Source organism: Schistocerca gregaria, chromosome 7 (genome assembly GCF_023897955.1).
Source record: "Schistocerca gregaria isolate iqSchGreg1 chromosome 7, iqSchGreg1.2, whole genome shotgun sequence".
Classification (NCBI taxonomy): domain Eukaryota; kingdom Metazoa; phylum Arthropoda; class Insecta; order Orthoptera; family Acrididae; genus Schistocerca; species Schistocerca gregaria.
The window spans coordinates 381,008,253-381,029,646 of NC_064926.1; the positions used below are offsets into that span (position 1 = coordinate 381,008,253).

Here is a 21,394-nt window from a genome sequence, read left to right on the forward strand (position 1 = left end):
CCGGATCGGATCCACCTGACGGATTAACTACTTCGGTAGGTATGTCGGACTTCGTGGATGCGGTCTGTGGTTTTTAGACTGTTTTATACATCTCATCCAATGTCATGAATAACACTACTCGCAGACAGCGTACACACTTTCTAACCTTGGAGGGAAGGGGGGGAAAGAGAGGGGTACCAGGGTCGCGACAGGAAGGGTATCCGCCACCCCTTGAATTAATTATGCCAAAGGCGGTAAACTGCCGACTTTCCACCGATAGGGCACAAAGGAACAGGAAACATGAGAAGAAGTACTAAGATCTTGCTGCTTGCTCTTCAGTCCCAAGGAGAGCCTCTTTCCCATTTACCTCCCAATCCAACCTCCCCCCCCCCCCCCCCCGCCATTAGCCATCCCAGATACTGCCCTATAAGAGCTTTCACATTTCTCACTCATGGTCAAATTAATTTAGAAAGAAGAATTATGCTGAAAGTAATAAGAAGAGCACGAATTTGGCTGTATGTAAACAAAAGCAACGATAATTCGTTTCGTGCTGTGGCCATATTTGTGAACTTTTTCTACTACTCGAGATAGCTTCGATCGATAACTAGGTCTTTCATTATTTTGTTATTCATTGCAAAGACTTGGTGTGAGAACATTTGTCTGTGTCGTTAAGCGATTCACTCTTCACTCTTTCGAACTTTATTTAGCCGGCCGCTGTGGTCTCGCGGTTCTAGGTGCGCAGTCCGGAACCGTGCGACTGCTACGGTCGCAGGTTCGAATCCTGCCTCGGGCATGGATGTGTGTGATGTACTTAGGTTGGTTAGGTTTAAGTAGTTCTAAGTTCTAGGGGACTAACGACCACAGCAGTTGAGTCCCATAGTGCTCAGAGTCATTTGAACCATTTGAACTTTATTTCATTAGTTTATCGCAATTTTTTACTGGGTTTTGTTATGCTTTGAAATTTTTGTCTGTATCAAGCACAGTGATCTAACGGTTTGATAGTTCATCCTACCCTTGGTACCTTTTTAGCTGTGTGTAGCTACGACTGAGGATCGTTTACTGTTATGCACACTAGGTGTAGGCGTTTCTTCGTCCAGCGTTTTGCTATTCTGAGAAATGACTGTTGTTTACGTGTTACTTGTTTTCTAAGGTACTGTGTATCTTAGTGTCCTTTTGTGGTCAGATCGTCGGGGTGACAATGTATCTCAGCATGACCAAACCCAGCAAACAGCTACAGCGTGTGGAATATTTTTTCATGCGTCCGTTGTCTCGTTCTTCAAGTTGTCAATATTGATGTAAGATTTTCCTGCGTGTCCCGTAACTTTATGGGCAGAAGAAAATGGACAGAAGAACTAATTTGACGACGACTTATCGATAGACTACGAGACGTCAATAGACTACGACACGTCGAATGTTGACGTGTTATTATTCTGTGCTTAGTCAAGTTTCTATTTTAGGCTCCATGTTGACATATTCACAGTTTGAATGGCCGTGGAGCGCGAAAAATATCACTTTGGACAGCCGTGACCAGTATCGGAATGATAGGTTGATCGTATGGTCAGGGATCAACGTTGACAGTAGTTCAAAACTAAACTGTTATAGCTCTAAACTACAGGGAAGCGAGACACTGACACTGGCTTCCAACATAACGCTGGTGGTTATTTGCAATTTTAGTTTTACGACCACAGTGGTTGTTCCCGTAGACCTCACCTGGTGAATGACGAGTGACAGAATAGAGGGTGCCGTGTGAATGAAGTGATGGCACGCTTCCCGGATATGAGTCTTACAGAGCGTATGTGAGAACTGCTCGGAATCCGTTAAGAAGCTAACGTAAACATACCATGATTCATGTACAGCTGCAAATTACTGCACTATGGTGACGGAGCATCCTCAGGGACTCTCCATAACACCCACACATTACGCATTTAATATTTTTGTCAGTGAAAGTGTCTTGACAGAAAATAAATTTAGGTCTGTCCAGTGATTCCGACTAACATTATTTGGAACTATTACTTGCTGAAGCAGCTATTCCCTCTCCATTACTGGAAACTCATCTGCTCTGATTCCACATCTCTGCGGTTTGGCTGAAAACAACCGAGAGTCCTAAAGAGGCCCATCCTGACCCTTTGAGAAAGGACTGAAAGATATACATACAAAAGAAGAAAGTATCCCTCGACGTATTACACACAGTGGAACAGAGTTGATTCCTCAGAGCGACCATGCACTGTATTATGGGACAGAAATTATGGATTATTAATATCTTTATCGCTATTACACTCACGTAACATTTTCCGCTGTATGTTTAGTTATCGAGATTGTATTGCATTGTACTATACCTGAATGGATATTCACTTATGAATCGTAACAGAATCAACTACGGATCAATGTTGGTATAATGTCTCAAACCTCCAGTATACAGGTTTATATATATAAGTCTAATGTATATACTATTGTATTATTTTTAATTTGTAAATAACTGTATTGTACTCTTCTTGACACGAAAATAATAATAATAATGGTTTCTAAAGGAAATGCAGGGATATTATTATATAGTTATATCGGTTTATTTAGTTTAATCAGCGGTCGTAACTGCATAATTTCTTATGAAGCAATAATCTATAGTGTCAGGGTTTTTAATATTTTATTGAAAGCAACTGTTTGCTGATATATCGAGATGACTTGTTAGAGAGAGGCTCAGCAGTTTCACATGGGGATGTTCTCATGCCAGAAGTCCATCCGTTCCTTGTCCTTGTTCTGCTCCAAACTGTACTCCGTCGTAATGTGTAAGAAGTTTGGTGAAGACACGGTGAATGGCTCCCACAACACACTGTCGTTTCCAGAATTGGGATTCCTGCAACATGACATTGAGATTTACGAAAATATTTATGGTTGTAGTATGGTTTGGTTTATGGAAGTTTGGGGAGACGGTTAAGTACAATATGTAGCAAGAAAACATTTCAATCCATTTAATCTTATTAGACGTTATCACCTCCACGAATTAAGAGAGGCTGCAGGGAGGATGATAAGAAAATGACCACTACCTTGTCTGGACACGAATTAAGGAATAGGCCGTAGTCTCATAAAAGGTTCCATACCAGCTTTCTCCTTAAGCGTTAGAGAAGACGTGAATCATAACAGTGGAATGGGAATTTGCACCTGACTGTTCTAAACACAACTTAAGTGCTTTTACTACTGACTCAGGTGATAGGATCGAAACTATCAAAATAGTAAATATGTTTTTCACAAAAAAGAGGGTAACTGAACACTGACAATATGTGTTGAGATTTCAACTAATCTAGTCGTTACACTTGATAACGAAAGAAAGAGTTATGAAAAATGAAAACATGTTCATAGGATTTGTTGGCGTAGAACAAGCGTTCGACAGGGTAATATAGTGCAAGATGTTCGAAATTCTCAGGAAAATAAGGTGAGCTATAGGGAAAGAGGGGTAAAATACAAAGTGAGGAAGAACCAAAAAATAAAAATGAGAATGGAAGGCCAAGAAGAGCTCGGATTAAAAACGGTATGAGACAGGAATGCAGTCTTACACCTCCACTGCTGAAGTTATACATCGAAAAATCAATGACGAAATTTTTTTAAAAAGTTTAAGGATTAGGAATAAAATACAAGACGAAAGCATATCAATGATAAGATTCGCGGATGACACTAGTATCCTCAGCGAAAATGAGGAAGAACTTTGGAACTGTTGAAAGGAATGAACAATCCAAGGTGCATAAACTACGAATTGACAACAAATCGCAGAAAGAGGAAGGAAGTGAGAATTAGAAGGAATGAGATTCGAGCTAAACTTAACTTCAACAGCGGGTACAAGGAAGTAAATGAAGTTAAGAAATTTTGATTCCTTGGAAGAAAAGTGAGACATGACGTAATAAGAAAGGACGACTTACATAAAAAGCACACCAGCACAAGAAAAGAGCGCGCGCTTGGCTAAAAGCAGTCAACTAGTGCCATATATCGGCCTTATTTGAAAAAGAAATTTCTGAGAATGTACGTTTGGAGACAACATACAATGGAAGTGAATCGCGGATTGTTGGAAAATCAGAAAAGAAATCAAATCGATCGAGTTGTGCTACAGCAGGATGTTGAAAATTAGGTGGACTGATAAGAGATGAAGACATTCTCCGTAGAATCGTCTAGAAGAGGAATATGTGGAAAACAATGACAATAAGACGGGGCAAGACAATTAATGAGATGTGGGAATGACATCTGTGGCGCTAGAGGGAGCTGTAGGGGGTAAAAACAGAAGAGGAAGACAGAGGTCGGAATATATCCGACAAATAATTAAAGAAGTAGGGTGAAAGGGCTACTCTTCGATGAAGACGTAGCCACAAGCGAGGATTCGTAACGGGCCGCATCATACCCCAGAAACTTGGTGAAAAATGATACTGAGTTTCGTCCGCACAGTTGTCCCTCTACTGTCTGACTGCTAACCAGCGCATGGAGAAGCGTAAATTGGAACTCGTGACACCAGCATGTAACATTCTGTTGTACAGTGGCTCACAAAGACTAACAAAATTAGAAGTTGTGGAGCATCATTTCGAAACTGCAAGTGGAGTAGCGATCTTGCTAAACTCAGTGCCTCATTTTATTTTGAAAATATAAGTCGGTAATACTCACTTTGGTCTCTGCTACTACACACATTGTCCGCAGAGCTGTGAAAACAAAATCTTTATGATGTGCTGCAAGAAGACTGTGTCCGAACCCAATCTCAACTCCAATACGAGCTTAAGTGACAGTGCACTCTGAAGACCGGGAAAAAGTAAGTGCTCGTAGTTAAGTTTTGAATCTCTCAGATAAAATGGTAATATCAGGTTTTTCGTCAACTACCAAGTTGACTTTTTTTTTTGTAATGGCACAATGACAGTATCAAGTTAGGCCTCTCTCAGTCCTCATAATTCTTCTCCAGGCGTCTATTAAGAATGTCTGACTGAGTTGGCTGTAGAATGTCAGGCCATTCCCCCCACTATACCCTAGAAAGTAACGTTCCTTGCTTACTTCCATGAGTCACCCAAACACCTTAATTGATAAATGCTCTGTCTGAGTGGTGCTGCCTCCAGGTGGGACAGAACCCAGCTTAGGCCATCTCTGCCTCCTAGTCTAAAGTAAGGCTTGTGATTTTGCAGTTAATCTAAGAGATACACAACTCCCCAGTGTTTTATACCTCTGGCAGACGAGATGAAGAGACTTTCTCAAATTGCGTGTTGGTTAATGTGGAACCCCCTAGCCAAATTACAGTGATGGAATGATATAACATCTTTATTGTCCGAGAATATCCAGTTTTGGAGAGAGTGTAACGACGAAGTCTATCAAAATAAGAATGACGGAAAACATAAACCGAAACGGAGGTTTCAGTGCAAGCAGAGCTTGGGATTTATTTCAGATACTGCGCCCCGGTATAGGATGGCCGAAGGCAGCGATTCAGATCCCTAGTGCTCGGAGCCACTTCGTCACGACGCCTTCGCTCGTGCCTCATCCTTGTGGACATCGCAGTAGACGGACTCTGTTTCTTGTTTATTACTTGTGAAGAGTCTTTATAATTTGGAGAAATACATGTTAAGCAAATCTTCTCATTATTCTGTTAACTTCTTTAATAATCATTTCTGCTCATGTCCAGCTTTCCTACAATGATAGTTGCCACACCGCAATGCAGCCCACCTCTCCTTGCCATTTTGTACGAAGTCGTATACAACAAATACATGTGCATAATCTCACAATTGTGTATATCGCATATTGAAATGAACCACAACAGCTTGTTTCTCAGCTGCAAGCCCATACTACTGAATCACTTTAACTTGTGCAGCCTGTTCGGCGGAACCAAATCATATCTAGAAGAGCTCCTTCTGGACTTGATAGCTGATACTGTTATTCGGCATTAAGGAATATTTTACCTGGAATGAAATTTTCACTCTACAGCGGAGTGTGCGCTGATATGAAACTTCCTGGCAGATTAAAACTGTGTGCCGGACCGAGACACGAATTCGGGATCTTTGCCTTTCGCGGGCAAGTGTTCTACCAACTGAGCTACCCAAGCACGACTCACGCCCAGTTCTCACGCTTTACTTCTTCCAGTACCTCGTCTCCTACCTTCCAAACTATACAGAAGCTCTCCTGCGAAACTAGCAGAACTAGCACTCCTGAAAGAAACATGCCCTAGACTGTGGCTAAGCCATGTCTCCGCAATATCCTTTCTTTCAGGAGTGCTAGTTCTGCAAGTATAGCAGGAGAGCTTCTGTATAGTTTGGAAGGTATGAGACGAGGTACTGGAAGAAGTAAAGCTGTGAGAACCGGGCGTGAGTCGTGCTTGGGTAGCTCAGTTGGTGGAGCACTTGCCCGCGTAGGGCAAAAGTCCCGCGTTCGAGTCTCGGTCCGGCACACAGTTTTAATCTGGCAGGAAGTTTCAATATTTTACCTGTTCCGTTATCATGATATTAACAGCCCAGTTATCAGTGCGCTACTCAAGTTGAATTTCCGGTGGCACTGTCGACCAAGGAAACTGACCGATATGGAGAGCAATGTTGTCCTCGACTTGGATGGGTTGAATGGATACATCGTGACAAATGTAGAGTCTTCTTCCGCAGGAGATCGACTTGTTACGAACAGGAAGCTTAATAAGTATCAAGATGATACAATAGTTGGAAATTTGTGATGAGGTTTTATGGGACCAAACTGCCGCGGTCATCGGTCCCTAATCTTTTGCACTACTTAATCTAACTTAAACTAACTTACGCTAAGGACAACACACACCCATGCCCGACGGAGAGAGCTGCGCGGGGCGTGACGAGACCCCCTAGACTGCGCGGCGATCCCGAGATACAATAGTTACTGACGCCAGAAGATGTTAAGATGATGATCCAGGATGATAAGCAGGTCGTTGGTGCGAATCACCAGTTCTCTAACAGCAGAGAAATGAGTAATGCAGCAATAAAAACGTTACAGCTTATTGGGCAAGAACTCGTACAGCAGACGCTGGCGGTGTCTCGATTGTTTGCGTCGATCTCAGGTAGCAGAGACCTTGTCAGCAATAACACAAAGTGGTGACGAGAAGGTGCCAGAGGTGGCGGCTAGTTGTAGATGATTCTAGGTAACCTACAGCGGGTCAGCGGCTGGTGTGGGGTAGTTTCCAGCAATTTCACATCTCCAGCTACAAACACACTCTGCAAGCCACCACACGGTATGCGGTGCAGTGTACGTTGCACCAGTCCTCGTTATTTACTTTCCTGTTGCACTCGCAAATATGGTGAAGAAAAAACGACTATCTATATGCCTCCGTAGGCAACAGCCTTGCCGCAGTGGATACACAGTTCCCGTCAGATCAGCGAAGTTAAGTGCTGTCGGGCGTGGCCGGCACTTGGATGGACGACCATCCAGGCCGCCATGCTCCGTTGCCATTTTTCGGGGTGCACTCAGCCTCTTGATGCCAATTGATCAGTTACTCGACCGAAGAGTAGCGGCTCCGGTCTAAGAAAACCACCATAACGACTGGGAGAGCTGTGTGCCGACCACACGCCCCTCCTATCCGCATCCGCAGCTGAGGATGACACGGCGGTCGGATGGTCCCAATGGGCCACTTGTGGCCTGAAGACGGATTCCTTTTTAGGTACATGCCTCCGTACGAGACCCAGCCCTGTAATATTATCTTTGTGGTCCTTAGGCGGAATTTACCTTGGCAGCAGCAGAATCGTTTTTTAGTCAAACTCAAATGCCGGTTCTCTAAATTTTCTCAATAGTGACCCTCGAAAACAACGTCGCCTTCCTTCAATAATTCGCATTTGACTTCGCGAAGCATCTCTTCAGTGTTTTATTCCTCTAGAAGATGAGATGAAACAACTTTCACAGATACTTGCGTGTTGTTCGAAGCTGCTGGTAACAAATCAAGCAGCTCGCCTCTGAATTGCTTCGATGCCTTCCTTCAACCCGACTTGGTGTGGATCCCAGACACTCGACCAGTTTTCGACAATGGGTCGCACCAGTGTTCTATGTGCGATTTCCTTCACAGATGAGCCACACATTCCTCAAATTCTCCCAATAAACAGAATTCGATCATATGCTTCCCTACTACAATCCTTACATTCTGATTCCACTTCCTACTGCTCTGCAATGTTACTCCTAGCATTTTAATCGATGTAACGGTGTCAAGCAGGACACTACTAATACTGCATTTGAACATTGTGGGTTTATTTTTACTACTCATCTGGATTACCTTACATTTTTCACATTTAGTGTTAGCTGCCCTTCATCACATCTACCAGAAAGTTTGCCAAAGTCATCTTGTATCCTCCTACAGTCACTCAATGCTGGAAACTTTCCGAACACCACAGAATAGTTAGGAAACAGTTGCAGACTGGTGCTTACTATGTCTGTCAGATCATTTATGTATGTATGTAGAAAATGACAGCAATGCTGCCACACTTCCCTAGCACACTCCTGACGATACCTTGTCTCCGATGAACAGTCGCTTTCGAGGACTGCGTACTGGGTTCCATTACTTAAAATGTCTTCGAGCTAGTCACAGATTTTGGAACCTGTATTCTCGGAACTACAACAGTCTTCACAGGGGAACCCTGTCAAATGTTTTTCGGATATCTAGGAATATGGAATCCGCATGTTGCCTTTCTTCCAAATCTCGCAGAAAATCAAATGAGATAAGGGCGAGTGAGTTTCGTACGTGAGATGCCTTCCAAAACGGTGCTGATTACTGGACAACAGCTCTTCCCCCTCAAGGAAATTTATTATATTCGAACTGAGAATATGTTCAAGGATTCTGCAGCAAACCAGTGTTAGGAATATTGATCTATAATTACGCGGGACCGTTCTTTGCCCGTCTTATACACAGGAGTCACCTGAGCTTTCTTCCAGACGCTTGGAACTTCGGGCTGGGCGAGTGAGTCGTGGTAGATGCAAAATAAGTAAGGGACCCGTGCAGTAGAGTACTCTTTGTGAAACCGAACTGAGATGATAGATGGCTGGAGTGAGTAGTACGTGTACTTTGTCAGAGCGTTTGTGTTATGACAAGGTGTCGCTTCTAGTCATGCAAGGGCAGAGACAATGCAACATGAGGTAACCTTGATCGTCACTCACTGGGCTTGTGTCTTCGATTGTGCAACCTCAGTGTTATTCCGGCACTCACAGCGAAATTTCACAAGCAGAATCTGGCACACTTGGCCATGCATGGGTCGTGAAATCTGGTAAGGAGGGTGTTGGTAGAATGCACTGGACTGCTATCACAAATCATCAGGTGTGCTTGTGGTAATGTCAGGGACACTTAACACCTTCACACTACAGAGTTCCATGTGTCGGGATGCGACAGTCCAATGTTGTTAGGTTCTTCCCATGACAACTACAAGTATTTCAGGCTGATTATTGTTCGAAGTGATCCTGTTGAATAAATCGTTTCTGATGTGTCACCAGAGTCACCATTTACAGTGTTGATTCAAGTAAGAGTTCATTGCATCACTATTCCGGTGGTCGATTCGTTAATCAGGCTGTTGCCGAGGTGCAAAGGAATGGATTTCTGTAGAATGTGACCACTGTATTGCTTCGCAAATATCCGTCAGAAAGGCAGCTCTTGGCATATGCTTCCCATGTGTTGTCAGATCCTGAGGCCAAGTCCTGAACATATTCGTCGGAGCTGCTTTGTGTTTAGAACGTATTTGTAGTATTGGGGTTTACCTTGGAGGCAGCCAATCAGCTGAGAAGACTTAGACGTACAGGTTTAGAGTGATAGGTGGGTGGTAATGTCTGCAATTCCATTTAAAGTACAGCTTACATGGAGCTCACAGAATCTAGTAGTAGATACGTTCAACTGGATGTTTGGTGAGGAAAATCAGGTAAATAAAGGGCACCCTGGTGATGACGACGATGATGTTTGGTTCGTGGGGAACTCAACTGCGACGTCATCAGTGCCCATACGAAGTACCAATTTTTACACAGTCAATTTTCTTTTCACAGTCCAATCTAGTCTCTCTCACAAGTAATGATGATGACGATGAAATGATGAGGACAACACAAACACTCAGTCCTCGGGCAGGGAAAATTCTCAACCCGGCCGGGAATCGAACCCGGGACTGCATGATCCAGAGGCAGCAACGCCACCCCATAGACCACGAGCTGTGGACGGGCACCCTGGTGTATAGACATAGGCTATCCGATTAGGTTCACGCCATATTAATGAAACTATAGATTTTGATTAAGGAGATAGGTCTCAATTGAGGTTCTAATCCAAGATTCAAGTTTATTATGAAAGAATTAGTGGCGGCACAATCCTTAAAACCTTATTGTCTAACAAATAACGTCTTTTGTTGCTTTAGTGTAGCAGACTGGAGCCTTAAAATTATTGTAGCTCCTGATGTGGTTGCCATTTTATAAAGTAATACTGTGACTGTAACTCTGTGGTCATCTTGAAATTTTTAAAGCCCAAATGAAGGTTGGACAAAGTGGATAAAAAATAAAAACACTTGTTCAAACAGACAAATTCAGTAATGTTGGTAAGCCAAAGGAGAGGGTTCGGCAGAACTCGGTCAATTTGTGCATTGCTTAATACCGTCCATTGACATCGATGTATTTTCTAAAATATTTCTGTAGCGTCCGAGAAAACCCTAACCAACAACAGCGCCTGAAAAACAACATGCCAGTCACTACAGCTATAACGCGAGGTCCAAGTACTGTTCAATGAACTGTATCTCAAAACACATGTAGTCACGCTATCTGGTCCTGTGCCCATAGAAGCAGAGAGCAACGTACAATATTAATATCATTACAGGAACTTAGTCATTGTGATCACAATAATTGCTTCTGTTGTTTTCACTGCACAGCTAGCAAAGTACGTGAGGTAACTGCCCAGGTCTTATCGCTGCTCTTACCTCTGACAGTTTTATATCGGCTGCTTTGTATTACACTACTGGCCATTAAAACTGCTACACGAAAAAGAAATGCAGGTGGTAATCGGGTATTCATTGGACAAATATATCATACTAGAACTGACATGTGGTTACATTTTCACGCAATTTGGGTGCATAGATCCTGAGAAATCAGTACCCAGAACAACCATCTCTGGCCGTAATAACGGCCTTGATACGCCTGGACATTGAGTCAAGCAGAGCTTGCATGGCGTGTGCAGGTACAGCTGCCAATGCAGCTTCAACACGATACCACAATTCATCAAGAGTAGTGAATGGCGTATTGTAACGAGCCAGTTGCTCGGCCACGATTGACCAGACGTTTTCAATTGGTGAGAGATCTGGAGAATCTGCTGGCCAGGGCAGCAGTTGAATAATTTCTATATCCAGAAAGGCCCGTACAGGAACTGCTACATGCGGTCGTGCATTAACCTGCTGAAATGTAGGGTTTCGCAGGGATCGAATGAAGGATAGAGCCACGAGTGGTAACAAATCTGAAATTGTAACTTCCACTGTTCAAAGTTCCGTCAGTGCGAACAAGAGGTCACCGAGACGTGTAACCAATGGCACCCCACACCATCATGTTGCGACCATCATGATGCTGTAAACAGAACCTGGATTCATCCGAAAAAATGGCGTACTGCCATTCGTGCACCCAGGTTCGTCGTTGAGTACACCATTGGAGGCGCTCCTGTCTGTGATGCAGCCTCAAGGGTAACCGCAGCCGTGGTCTCCGAGCTGATAGTCCATGCTGCTGCAAACGTCGTCGAACCGTTCGTGCAGATGGTTGTTGTCTTGCAAACGTCCCCATATGTTGACTCAGGGATCTAGACGTGGCTTCACGGTACGTTACAGCCATGCGGATAAGATGCCTGTCATCTCGACTGCTAGTGATACGAGACAGTTGGGATTCTGCATGGCGTTCCGTATTACCCTCCTGAACCTACCGATTCCATATTCTGCTGACACTCATCGTATCTCGACCAACGCGGGCAGCAATGTCCCGATAAGAAGAACCGCAATTACGATAGGCTACAATCCGACCTTTATCAAAGTCGGAAACGTGATGGTACGCATTTCTCCTCCTTACACGAGGCATCGCAACAACGTTTCACCAGGAAACGACGGTCAATTGCTGTTTGTGTATGAGAAACCGATTGGAAACTTTATTTATGTCAGCACGTTGTAGGTATCACCACCGGCGCCAACATTGTGTGGATGCTCTGAAAAGCTAATCATTTGCAAATCACAGTACCTTCTTCCTGTCGGTTAAATTTCGCGTCTTGAGCACGTCATCTTCGTGGTGTAGCAATTTTAATGGCCAGTAGTGCACGTATGTTAATTATTACTGGTGTCAGTATTATGAGATGAAAGATGAGTACCTATAGCTGAAAATCATAAACAGATCAATAAATACAAACGTGATTGGGCGGAAATATTACCGGAACGATTGAATGACGTCATTTCTTCAGTGATTTCAAAGCAATGAACGAATCTATAAGACGCTGAAGCGAGCTGTCGTGAACATTTGTCATGATGAAATGGCTGTTTCAGTTCATAGTTTGAACCTAGTTACGCATTGACTTACACTACACCATACGGTGCTTCGGCGCGCGTTCTGGATAACGAACAAAAAAGAGGACAAGAGTAACGGCAAGACACCTTGATTTACTAGAAATAGGATTTTGTTTCCAGCGTACTTACCCATACTTCACGAAATTGCTCCAGCTCTCAACTACCCTCTGCCTCAGAGCCCCTTCAACAGTTGTGGGATCCCACGCCACTGGAATGTTTTCGACGAGGAACAGGAACCCTATTTCCCCCGCATGAGGAGTGCCTGTAAAAATAGTACCCATGCAATGCATTTACAAACGAATGAGGATGTACATGTGCTCACTTCAATATGTATTAACTTAGTAACTGTAAACTAATTATGAGAAAGAACTACATCTTAGCGATGCAAATCAGTATGTATCATAAAATAGGCCCGGAAAAGTGTGCATTCAGTGAACGTAATCTCTAGCTAAATGCGCCAGAAACAGGCATACGTAATACTCACATTCTCTAAAAACGAGGCATGGGAATACTTGAGGTTTTGTTCTTATGAATCTGTACAAGCAAGTCTCTTGTTCTAATAAGATTTTGCTTACGATATCGTTACATAAATAAGTTGGTTATCATTCGAAAAGGTTTAAACAACATATGCCTTTCGTATTATCTGAAAGTTATCACATTGTCAGAAGAGAGAATGACAATATTGCAATGATAAAGATCAATCAGTGCAATAAATATTAAACCAACAGCCTTTTGCGTAGAAGAAGTGAGCAGACGTATTCAGGGAGACTGAGCAAGTGTTGTATTCGGAATTTTAAAAGTTCATTTTATTTCCGTTGCTGATAAAAGGTGAGCTACTAAACAGAAAAGAATCTTCCTTGACATGGTGTTTTCTCTGATATACATGAATATGAAACTGCTTACTGTACTCAGCGTTTGTGAACATTGTATAATTTTTACCCGCCTACACCACACTTCCAACGAACAGCAAATCAATTATCGTTTGATGCCAAAGGATGTATCGTATCAACCAGTCTTTTTGCCAAGTTATTCAACAAATCTCTTTTCTTCCTTTCAGATTCATTACCTCATCATGAGTTACACGATCTGCCCTCCTGTATTTTCTGTAACACGACATTTAAAAAGCTTCTAGTCGCTTCTTCTTTGTACTACTCATCGTTCATTTCTGTACTTACACAAAACATGTAGATTTCGAATTTAAAGAGACGTAACCAGAAACATTCCTATCAGAGTAATACATTAGTCGCTGCAGAGGAACTGCTGTGCAGGAAAGTTAGAGACGCTTCATAACTGCAGTTCAGCCTGAAAATTTGTGGAACTACGAGTACAATTTGAGAATACACGAGAGACGGAGATTTAAAACCAGTAATCTGGATCCCGTATCTATAGAAGTACTTGGCCACTAAGCAGACACCTTGAAACAATTTTATTTTCGTGAAACACGAGGTATAAAATCTCATTCGAACGTGGAAAGTAAGAGGACAAGTATCAGAATGTTAGTTAGACATCCAGGTATAGCTTAGCATATCGATATCACATGAATCTGTATCTTATAATGTACATCCTTTACAGCTTGAGTATTTTTACAAGTTCTGTTGCGAGTATAATTGAGGCAATGGACTTGCCAATTGCTCTAGCACAAACTTCGTGCAGGTACAGAGCTTTGACGCAGCATCCGGTGAAGAAATAGTTTTGCACATTGACAGCTATCAAGCAGTAAATTATTTAACCGAGGATTTATGAGTCTCGATCTGTATCTCGAGCACTTATCCGGTGCTGTTTTGAACCTATCATCAAACAAGTACGTGTCTCTACTGGATAAGAAAAGCGTTTTAAGCCGTGAGTTAGATTTATGCGGTGAAAGATTATTTACTTACCATGATGTTTGTGGTTTTCCTTGTTTAACTACATCTACATCTACAGTCAAAGTGCGTAAATCACTGCGAAGTGCATGGGGCAAGGAACATTCTATCGTACATGTTCATATGGTTCAAATGGCTCTGAGCACTCTGCGACTTAACTTCTGAGGTCATCAGTCGCCTAGAACTTAGAACTAATTAAACCTAACTAACCTAAAGACATCACACACATCCATGCCCGAGGCAGGATTCGAACCTGCGACCGTAGCGGTCGCTCGGCTCCAGACTGTAGCGCCCAGAACCGCACGGCCACTCAGGCCGGCTATCGTACATGTTATTAGGTCTTATTCCTGTTCTGTCTTCTTCCCGTTCCATGTATGTACGCAGTGCTGCAAGGATGATTGTTTTAAATAGCTGTGTGCGTGCTGTAATATCTCTGATTTTGTCCTCGCGAGCTCTACGTTAAGTTTATCATTTGATGCTGATTTTTAAAACGTTGAACGCTTAAGCAGGCCTGCTCGGGATAGGTTGTTTCTGTCTTCAAGTGTCTAACAGTTTAGTTTCATTTGCATCCCTGTCATACTCTTGTTGGTGGGAAACATATCTGTGACTACTCGTTCTGCCCTTGGTTGTGTACGTTCAATTTCCCCTGTTAGTCCCATTTGGTTTGCGTCCCACACACTTGAGCAATCTCCTTTGTAGACCAACTGAATTTCCGCAGTAATCTACCAACAAACCGAAGTGTGTTTACCAATAACAGCCTATGTTATCATTCCATGTTATATTCTTACAAAATGTTATACCCTGACATATGTATGAGTTGACCGATTCCGCTTGTGACTCATTGATACTCTATTCATTACAATGTTTTTTGTTTCGAGGAACGCACTATTATACAATTACTGAAAGTTTCATTCATGTCTTCAATCTTTGCATTACTCTGTAATCTTATCAAGACCAAACTGAATAATTAGGCGGAGACAGTAGTGCATTATAGATAATTCCGTCATCTGCGAAAACTCTGATGCTAACATTCACATCATCTGCAGACCCATAAGTATATTACATGAACCACAATAGTCCCACCACACTTCCCTCGGGCACATGTGAAGCTAATTCAACATCTGTCCATGACTCTACATCGAAGATAACATTCTGCGTCCTCTCTACAAAGAAATTTAGTCTTGTCACAAATTTCGCTTGATAAGCAACACGACCGTGCTTTTGATAACAAGCGCAAACGTGATACTGAGTCAGATAATTTTCGGAAATCGAGGATTACTGTATGCATCTGACTGCATTGATCCATGGCTTCCAGCAAGTCACGTGAGTAAGCTGCGAGCTTGGTTTCTCACGATAGATGCTTTCGGAATCTATGCTGGCTGTCATGGAGGAGGTCATTCTTTTCTAAATACCAAATTATGGTCCAGCTGAGAATTTTTTCTAAGGTTCTACAACAAATGAAATACAGGGATGGTGGACAATAGTTTCGCGCATCATTTCTGCTACCGCTCCTGTAGACGGATGTGACATGCACTGCTTTCCATTGGATACGATTTTTTGTTGGAGGAATCTGAGGTATTTTGTGCTTAAGAGAGATGCTAACATAGCCAAAAATTGGTTATACAATGTAACAAGTATTCTTTCGCTCGTGGAGCTTATTTTCCAACACCAGTGACGCTAATATCTATAGGATTCATCTTTGCATTGGTATAAGAGTTAAACTGGGTCAAGGCTTCGGACATTTTACTTGTATAGGAACATCTGAAAACAGAGTCCAGCGTTTCTGTTTTTGTATTTCTTGTCTCAATTTCAATCATTTAGTTCATGAGTGTTTGAACCCTAATCCTAGTAGGACTGCGGCTTTTACATACGACCGGAAGTTAACTGGGTTCTCTTAAAGAGCTTTCAATAATATTCTGATCTCTTAGTTGTGGAAAGCATTAAGCATAACTCTCTTGAGTGCCACACACGCTTCATTCAGCATATCCCTGCCTAGAGCCCTACGCTTTGTTGTACACCTATAATGTGCTAGTCTCTGCTTCTTTAGTCTTATCTGATTCTGTTCAGGGAATGCGATAAAGAAGAAAGAAAATGTTTTACATATGAAACAATGAATGAAAGTACGGAGAGTTAAGTTAGTCCAGAAGTTATATCAGTTCATTTGATACGACGCGAAATAATAGCTGCTAACATCAACTTAAGCGCTGCATTGAGGAACAACAAGCGCACATATGGTAGTTGAGGAAGAGTCGCCGCGCGGGATTGGCCGAGCGGTCTACGGCGCTGCAGTCATGACTGTGCGGCTGGTCCTGCCGTAGGTTCGAGTCGTCCTTCGGGCATGGCTGTGTGAGCTTGTCCTTAGGATAATTTAGGTTAAGTACTGTGTAAGCTTATGGACTGATGACCTTAGCAGTTAAGTCCCGTAACATTTCACACACATTTGAACATTTTTGGAGGAAGTGTCATCTCGGTCTGACTTGGGCTGCTATTCAGTTCGTCCGTCTCTTTGTGGTGGTCTACATGGAGCCAACGTCAACTTTTTATTGTGCCTGACGTCGAAAAACAACCCGTGGCCCACAGAGACGAGCAGTTGCGCGTATGAATGCAGTCAATACTTTTCCAACTGGAGATCGACAAAAGTAGGAGCAGTGAGACCCTACAGTACCTGAATGACAAACTGTGCCCTAGTCTTCTGGCCGAAGCCCCGTGCCCCGCTGTGGTGTCCTGTGGGAGGAGGACGTTCCAGAATGGTGGCAGACCTGATTGTACAACATCGTTATCGATAGTTTTTTTATTTTATCGGATATCTAAATATGTTTATTATTTGTTGTGATTGATTAAGTCGAATACTACTCATAGGTAAAAATATAGATTAATTGTGTGCCTGTTTATGCTTTGTATATTTTGTGAGATTTGAGAACAATTTTGTGAAGCATGTAGAACATGTACTAACAATACCAGGAACTTGGTCTAAGTCATGAACGAGTCTGAGTAAAAGCGCAAAGTAGAATCTTTCATGTTGTGCTAAAAATATTTGGAGGAGGCGAGTAGAAGGTTCTCGAGGGGAGTAGTTTTGGAAACGTCTAAACTTCATGACAAAAGAGTAGGTGTTAAATGTAAAAGTTGTCTATCTGATGAGCACGCAGCATGGATTAGGTCAAAGAACAACATATTACTAAAAAAAAACAAGTTGTTGCTACTTTTTTTATTGATATGTCATTAATTCCTTATATGTCGATCACGGCAATCCTGTTATGGCATTTGGCGTTTTCAAGTGACACTGTAATGATGGTAAAATTTTCCGTAAAAATATAGAATAAAAGTAAGAGAGTATGCTGAAGAGTAATGGCTCCAAATTTATACCATCAGAAGGGTATCAGACTAACGCTCAGTTCATTATGAGGGGCAGTAGGCTTTTCAGACGTTGCAGGACCAACAGCTTGTATGAGTGACTGATCTGGCCACGTGACCATGCCGTCTTGATACTGCGAACGGCTGCAAGCAATAGGGAATTACAGCATCACTGTTTCTTATGGGATTTAGCTTTAGTATATATTTAATGAAGATGGCATCCACTTAAGTTAAATATTCTGGAGTTAAGGTAGACTCCCATTCAGATCTACGAGCGGGGACTCCACAGGAGGATGTCGTGATCGGTACAAACAGCACTGGACTTCTAGCGATCGGAGCCTGGGATGTTTGATTCCGTCATCTGGTAGATACGTTAGGGACTTTAAAAAGGGGAAGGGGCTGGTCGATATAAATCACAGTCTGTCATTTCCTTCAAGTCCAAGTGAGCAAAGGTTTTAGCTCCTTATTACATTTCTACAAATTGTTAGCCTCGGATATTTGTATGATAAAACTATCAATTTGTTGTTCATTAACGGTATAGTCAAAAATATTACGCTTTACTTGTCGAGCAATGTACTAATTTTCAGTTCTCCACTTTAACAGATATCTATAAACTTAGGCAGGAGTGAAATTGGAACAATCTTGAATTGGGGACAACATGGTCCCCACTGCAACACAATGTAAATTTTTTTATGATTAATTATTATTATTATTATCATTTTCTGATGTCACTGTCTATGTATCTGTCTTGAGCTACAAATATCATCCTCGGACTGTACCCACCGTGTTGAACACTGATAGTTTCATAATTACGGACGTGATAATGTAACGTGGCTATGATTTCCGACACTTCATTACTACGGAAGACGTCACTCAAGATATTATTTATGAGTCAATTCCTGGTGCTTCCCCTTAATAAGCACTGTACTGTTTCTACGATACTTACAACACATCCCGCATGATCTTAATATCTGGAATGGGTACAGCTTACAACTGTACTATGGTTGACAGTATGTTGAAATATATGAAAAAAGGGCTTAATGGCCTCTGTTCTACCATTTTAGAGCTTATACAAAGTTGAAACTTTCTGGCAAGCTGACATGTCTCGGACCGGGACTCCAACTCGGTGTCGCATACATATTTGTTGCTGCGGCTGCAGTCATAGATGATGTCACACAAACTTAGAGCATTTCGATGGAGCTGCTGTTCGTCACATTCAAGCGATAGGTAGAGTCTACTGGAAGACTGCGTATCACTGATAATTGTCGTGACGGAACAAAACTCTATTGGCGCCAAGCTTCGTTATTTAAGCCTGGTACTATGATTACCGGGCTGTAAAACAACAATAAACAGTCAGATTGCGAGTCATACATAGCTTGACTGGCATATGTTTATAGGTGGTTAGCGAGGACACCTGTGTTGACGTGGGAGCGGTGAGGCAAGGACACTTCACTTGGAAACACTGGTGAAATGTTAGCCTACTGTTGCACGATTGCAAACCGTAACAACAACCATACTGCCTTCAGACAAAGACTTTTATTGAGTACTGTTCTGAGTCATAAGATCTCTCTTAAGTCTCTAAATAGTGAAGGAAATCAACTGTACAAGTAGCCTTGTTACCGTATTGGTAGAACTTCCAAGTAGTTCGATATGACAATATCTGGATCCTGACCACTCTTTTCGTTTCAGCTTTCAAGTTCAACTTGTGTTACAGCTGTTAAGAGTTCCTGCTTTATCGAAGCATCAGTAGGCAAGCTATCCTTTTTCACTTTCTTAATGTGTACTCACAGTTACATCTACCATTAGTTGCTTTTCATAGCGTGACTCTAACTTACCACTCAAAAATACTTAGATGTTTCATTGTGACATATTTTGATTGATTACGTTAAAAACAAGTTCGAATGGATTCTGCTCACTATATTACGGGGGCAATCGTAAGGCAGAAAATACGTTCTCGACTAAACATCCGTCCACGTTTAACACAGTCTAAGATTTACTTGCGCCAAAACTTTCTAACATTTTTCACTCGGTCATGTCTCCTGTCATTCAGATTTTGTCTTCTTCCACCACGACATTGGATTTTCTTTGCAGGATGCAAGATTATCAGGTTTATTTTCTTCAGCATTTTGCACAGAGCACTGTCAAGCGGAGAAATGCATACTTATAGAAAAATTGTTTAAATAGCTCTGAGCACTACGGGACTTAACTTCTGAGGTCATCAGTCCCTTAGAACGTAGAACTACTTAAAACTAACTAACTTAAGGACAGCACACACATCCATGTCCGAGGCAGGATTCGAACCTGCGACCGTAGCGATCCCGCGGTTCCAGACTCTAGGGCCTAGAATCGCTCGGCCACTCAGGCCGTCATAATTATATAAGCTGAACGTTAGTACCTTCAGCAACCACTCATCTTAATTGACATTGTTTTTCTCAGAAGATTTGCAGTGGAATAGCAAGTTCTCTCTGTCTCTAGTCAGCTGGCGAGTTTACTGTTCTGAGATTGTATCGTTAGATGTTCCCACATATAAAAGTAAAACTGGTAGACATTCAACAGTACTTGTAAAAACGGGCTGCACTACAGCTTATACATATCGCGCGTGATCCCACACTCCTCATACCTTGCCATTTCGCATATCTACCTCTAGGTAAAGGTATTTGAGATGGGCAAAACTAAAGAACAGTTCATAAGCAGCTTTTCCATGAGAAAGAACATGAAAAATCCTCTTTACAAATACTGTGATGATTAGCTTTCAAAATTTCTTGCAGAATTACTGAAGTTTTACGTTTCTCTAAATTGTAAAGTGATGGCAATGGCGAAAGTAGCATATAAAGCCCGGACGTAGACATTGCACAAGGCCTGAATGGATGACCTATGTGTTACGGAAATACCTTAGTTAATTATGTCCTGGTCTACTGTGGTCTTCGCTTTCCTTCGCTTATCAAATGAAGCTACAAACCTGAAAGAATCTCCTTCAATAAACAAAGAAGTCAGCGGAAAGTGGGAATGTCTGACCCCTTGTGTGAAAGCCATAAGATGCTTGTAGTGTAAGGAATAAGTGGCTTACCGTAGGTAGTGTTACCGAGCACCTCGCCGCGGTAATCGAACTCGTAGTAGTAGACTGGCTGGTCGGAGAGCTGCGACACGTACCTCACCAGCGAGTCTGTCGGCTCTGAGAACGAGAGGTCCGTCACCAGCTGCAACACACACCAGGGCACAGGGTCAGTGCCCCCTGCACAAAGGGAGTCTACAGAGTAATCATGCAGGAGTTAGGAAAACATACCGAGTGTAGTCATTTATACACTGTCCAGCTACATTAATGTGAGCACCCGTCAAAAACCTGAATAATCACAATTTTCAGCACGGATCGCGGCGAGACGTGCAGAAAGAAAGTCAGTGAAGTTCTGGAAGACACCGACAGGGATTTGGATCCATGCCAACTCCTGTGGCGTGCTTTCTTGACTGAGAATCCATGGCGCGAACAGCGCAATTGAGGTAGTACCGCACATACTCGACAGGGTTTAAATCCGGGCAGTTGGGCAGCCACTTACACTGTGAGCTCTGTGACACGTTGCACTGTTCTGCTGGTAGATGTCATCGTGTCGAGGAAAGTGCCTTCGAGAGTGACGAGACCACCTAGGGAACATCTACAAAACATTCTCGAGATAGTATCTCTTGCGCAGTGTTTCCTTTGGGACGTTTCACGTGTAC

The 21,394-nt window shown here is 42.5% G+C and overlaps 1 protein-coding gene across 1 annotated transcript in view; it reads right to left on the minus strand.

Moving 5' to 3' along the window:
• Nucleotides 1-2,682: 2,682 nt before the first annotated feature.
• LOC126282404 (cholinesterase-like) overlaps nt 2,683-21,394 on the minus strand; it is a 45,736-nt gene continuing 27,024 nt past the window's right edge. Inside the window, exons 5-7 of the mRNA XM_049982062.1 lie at nt 20,751-20,880; nt 12,600-12,732; nt 2,683-2,830 (exon numbers count right to left, since the gene is read on the minus strand). Coding sequence (XP_049838019.1) covers nt 2,683-2,830; nt 12,600-12,732; nt 20,751-20,880 — 411 coding nt within the window. The remainder of the gene's footprint in view (nt 2,831-12,599; nt 12,733-20,750; nt 20,881-21,394) is intronic.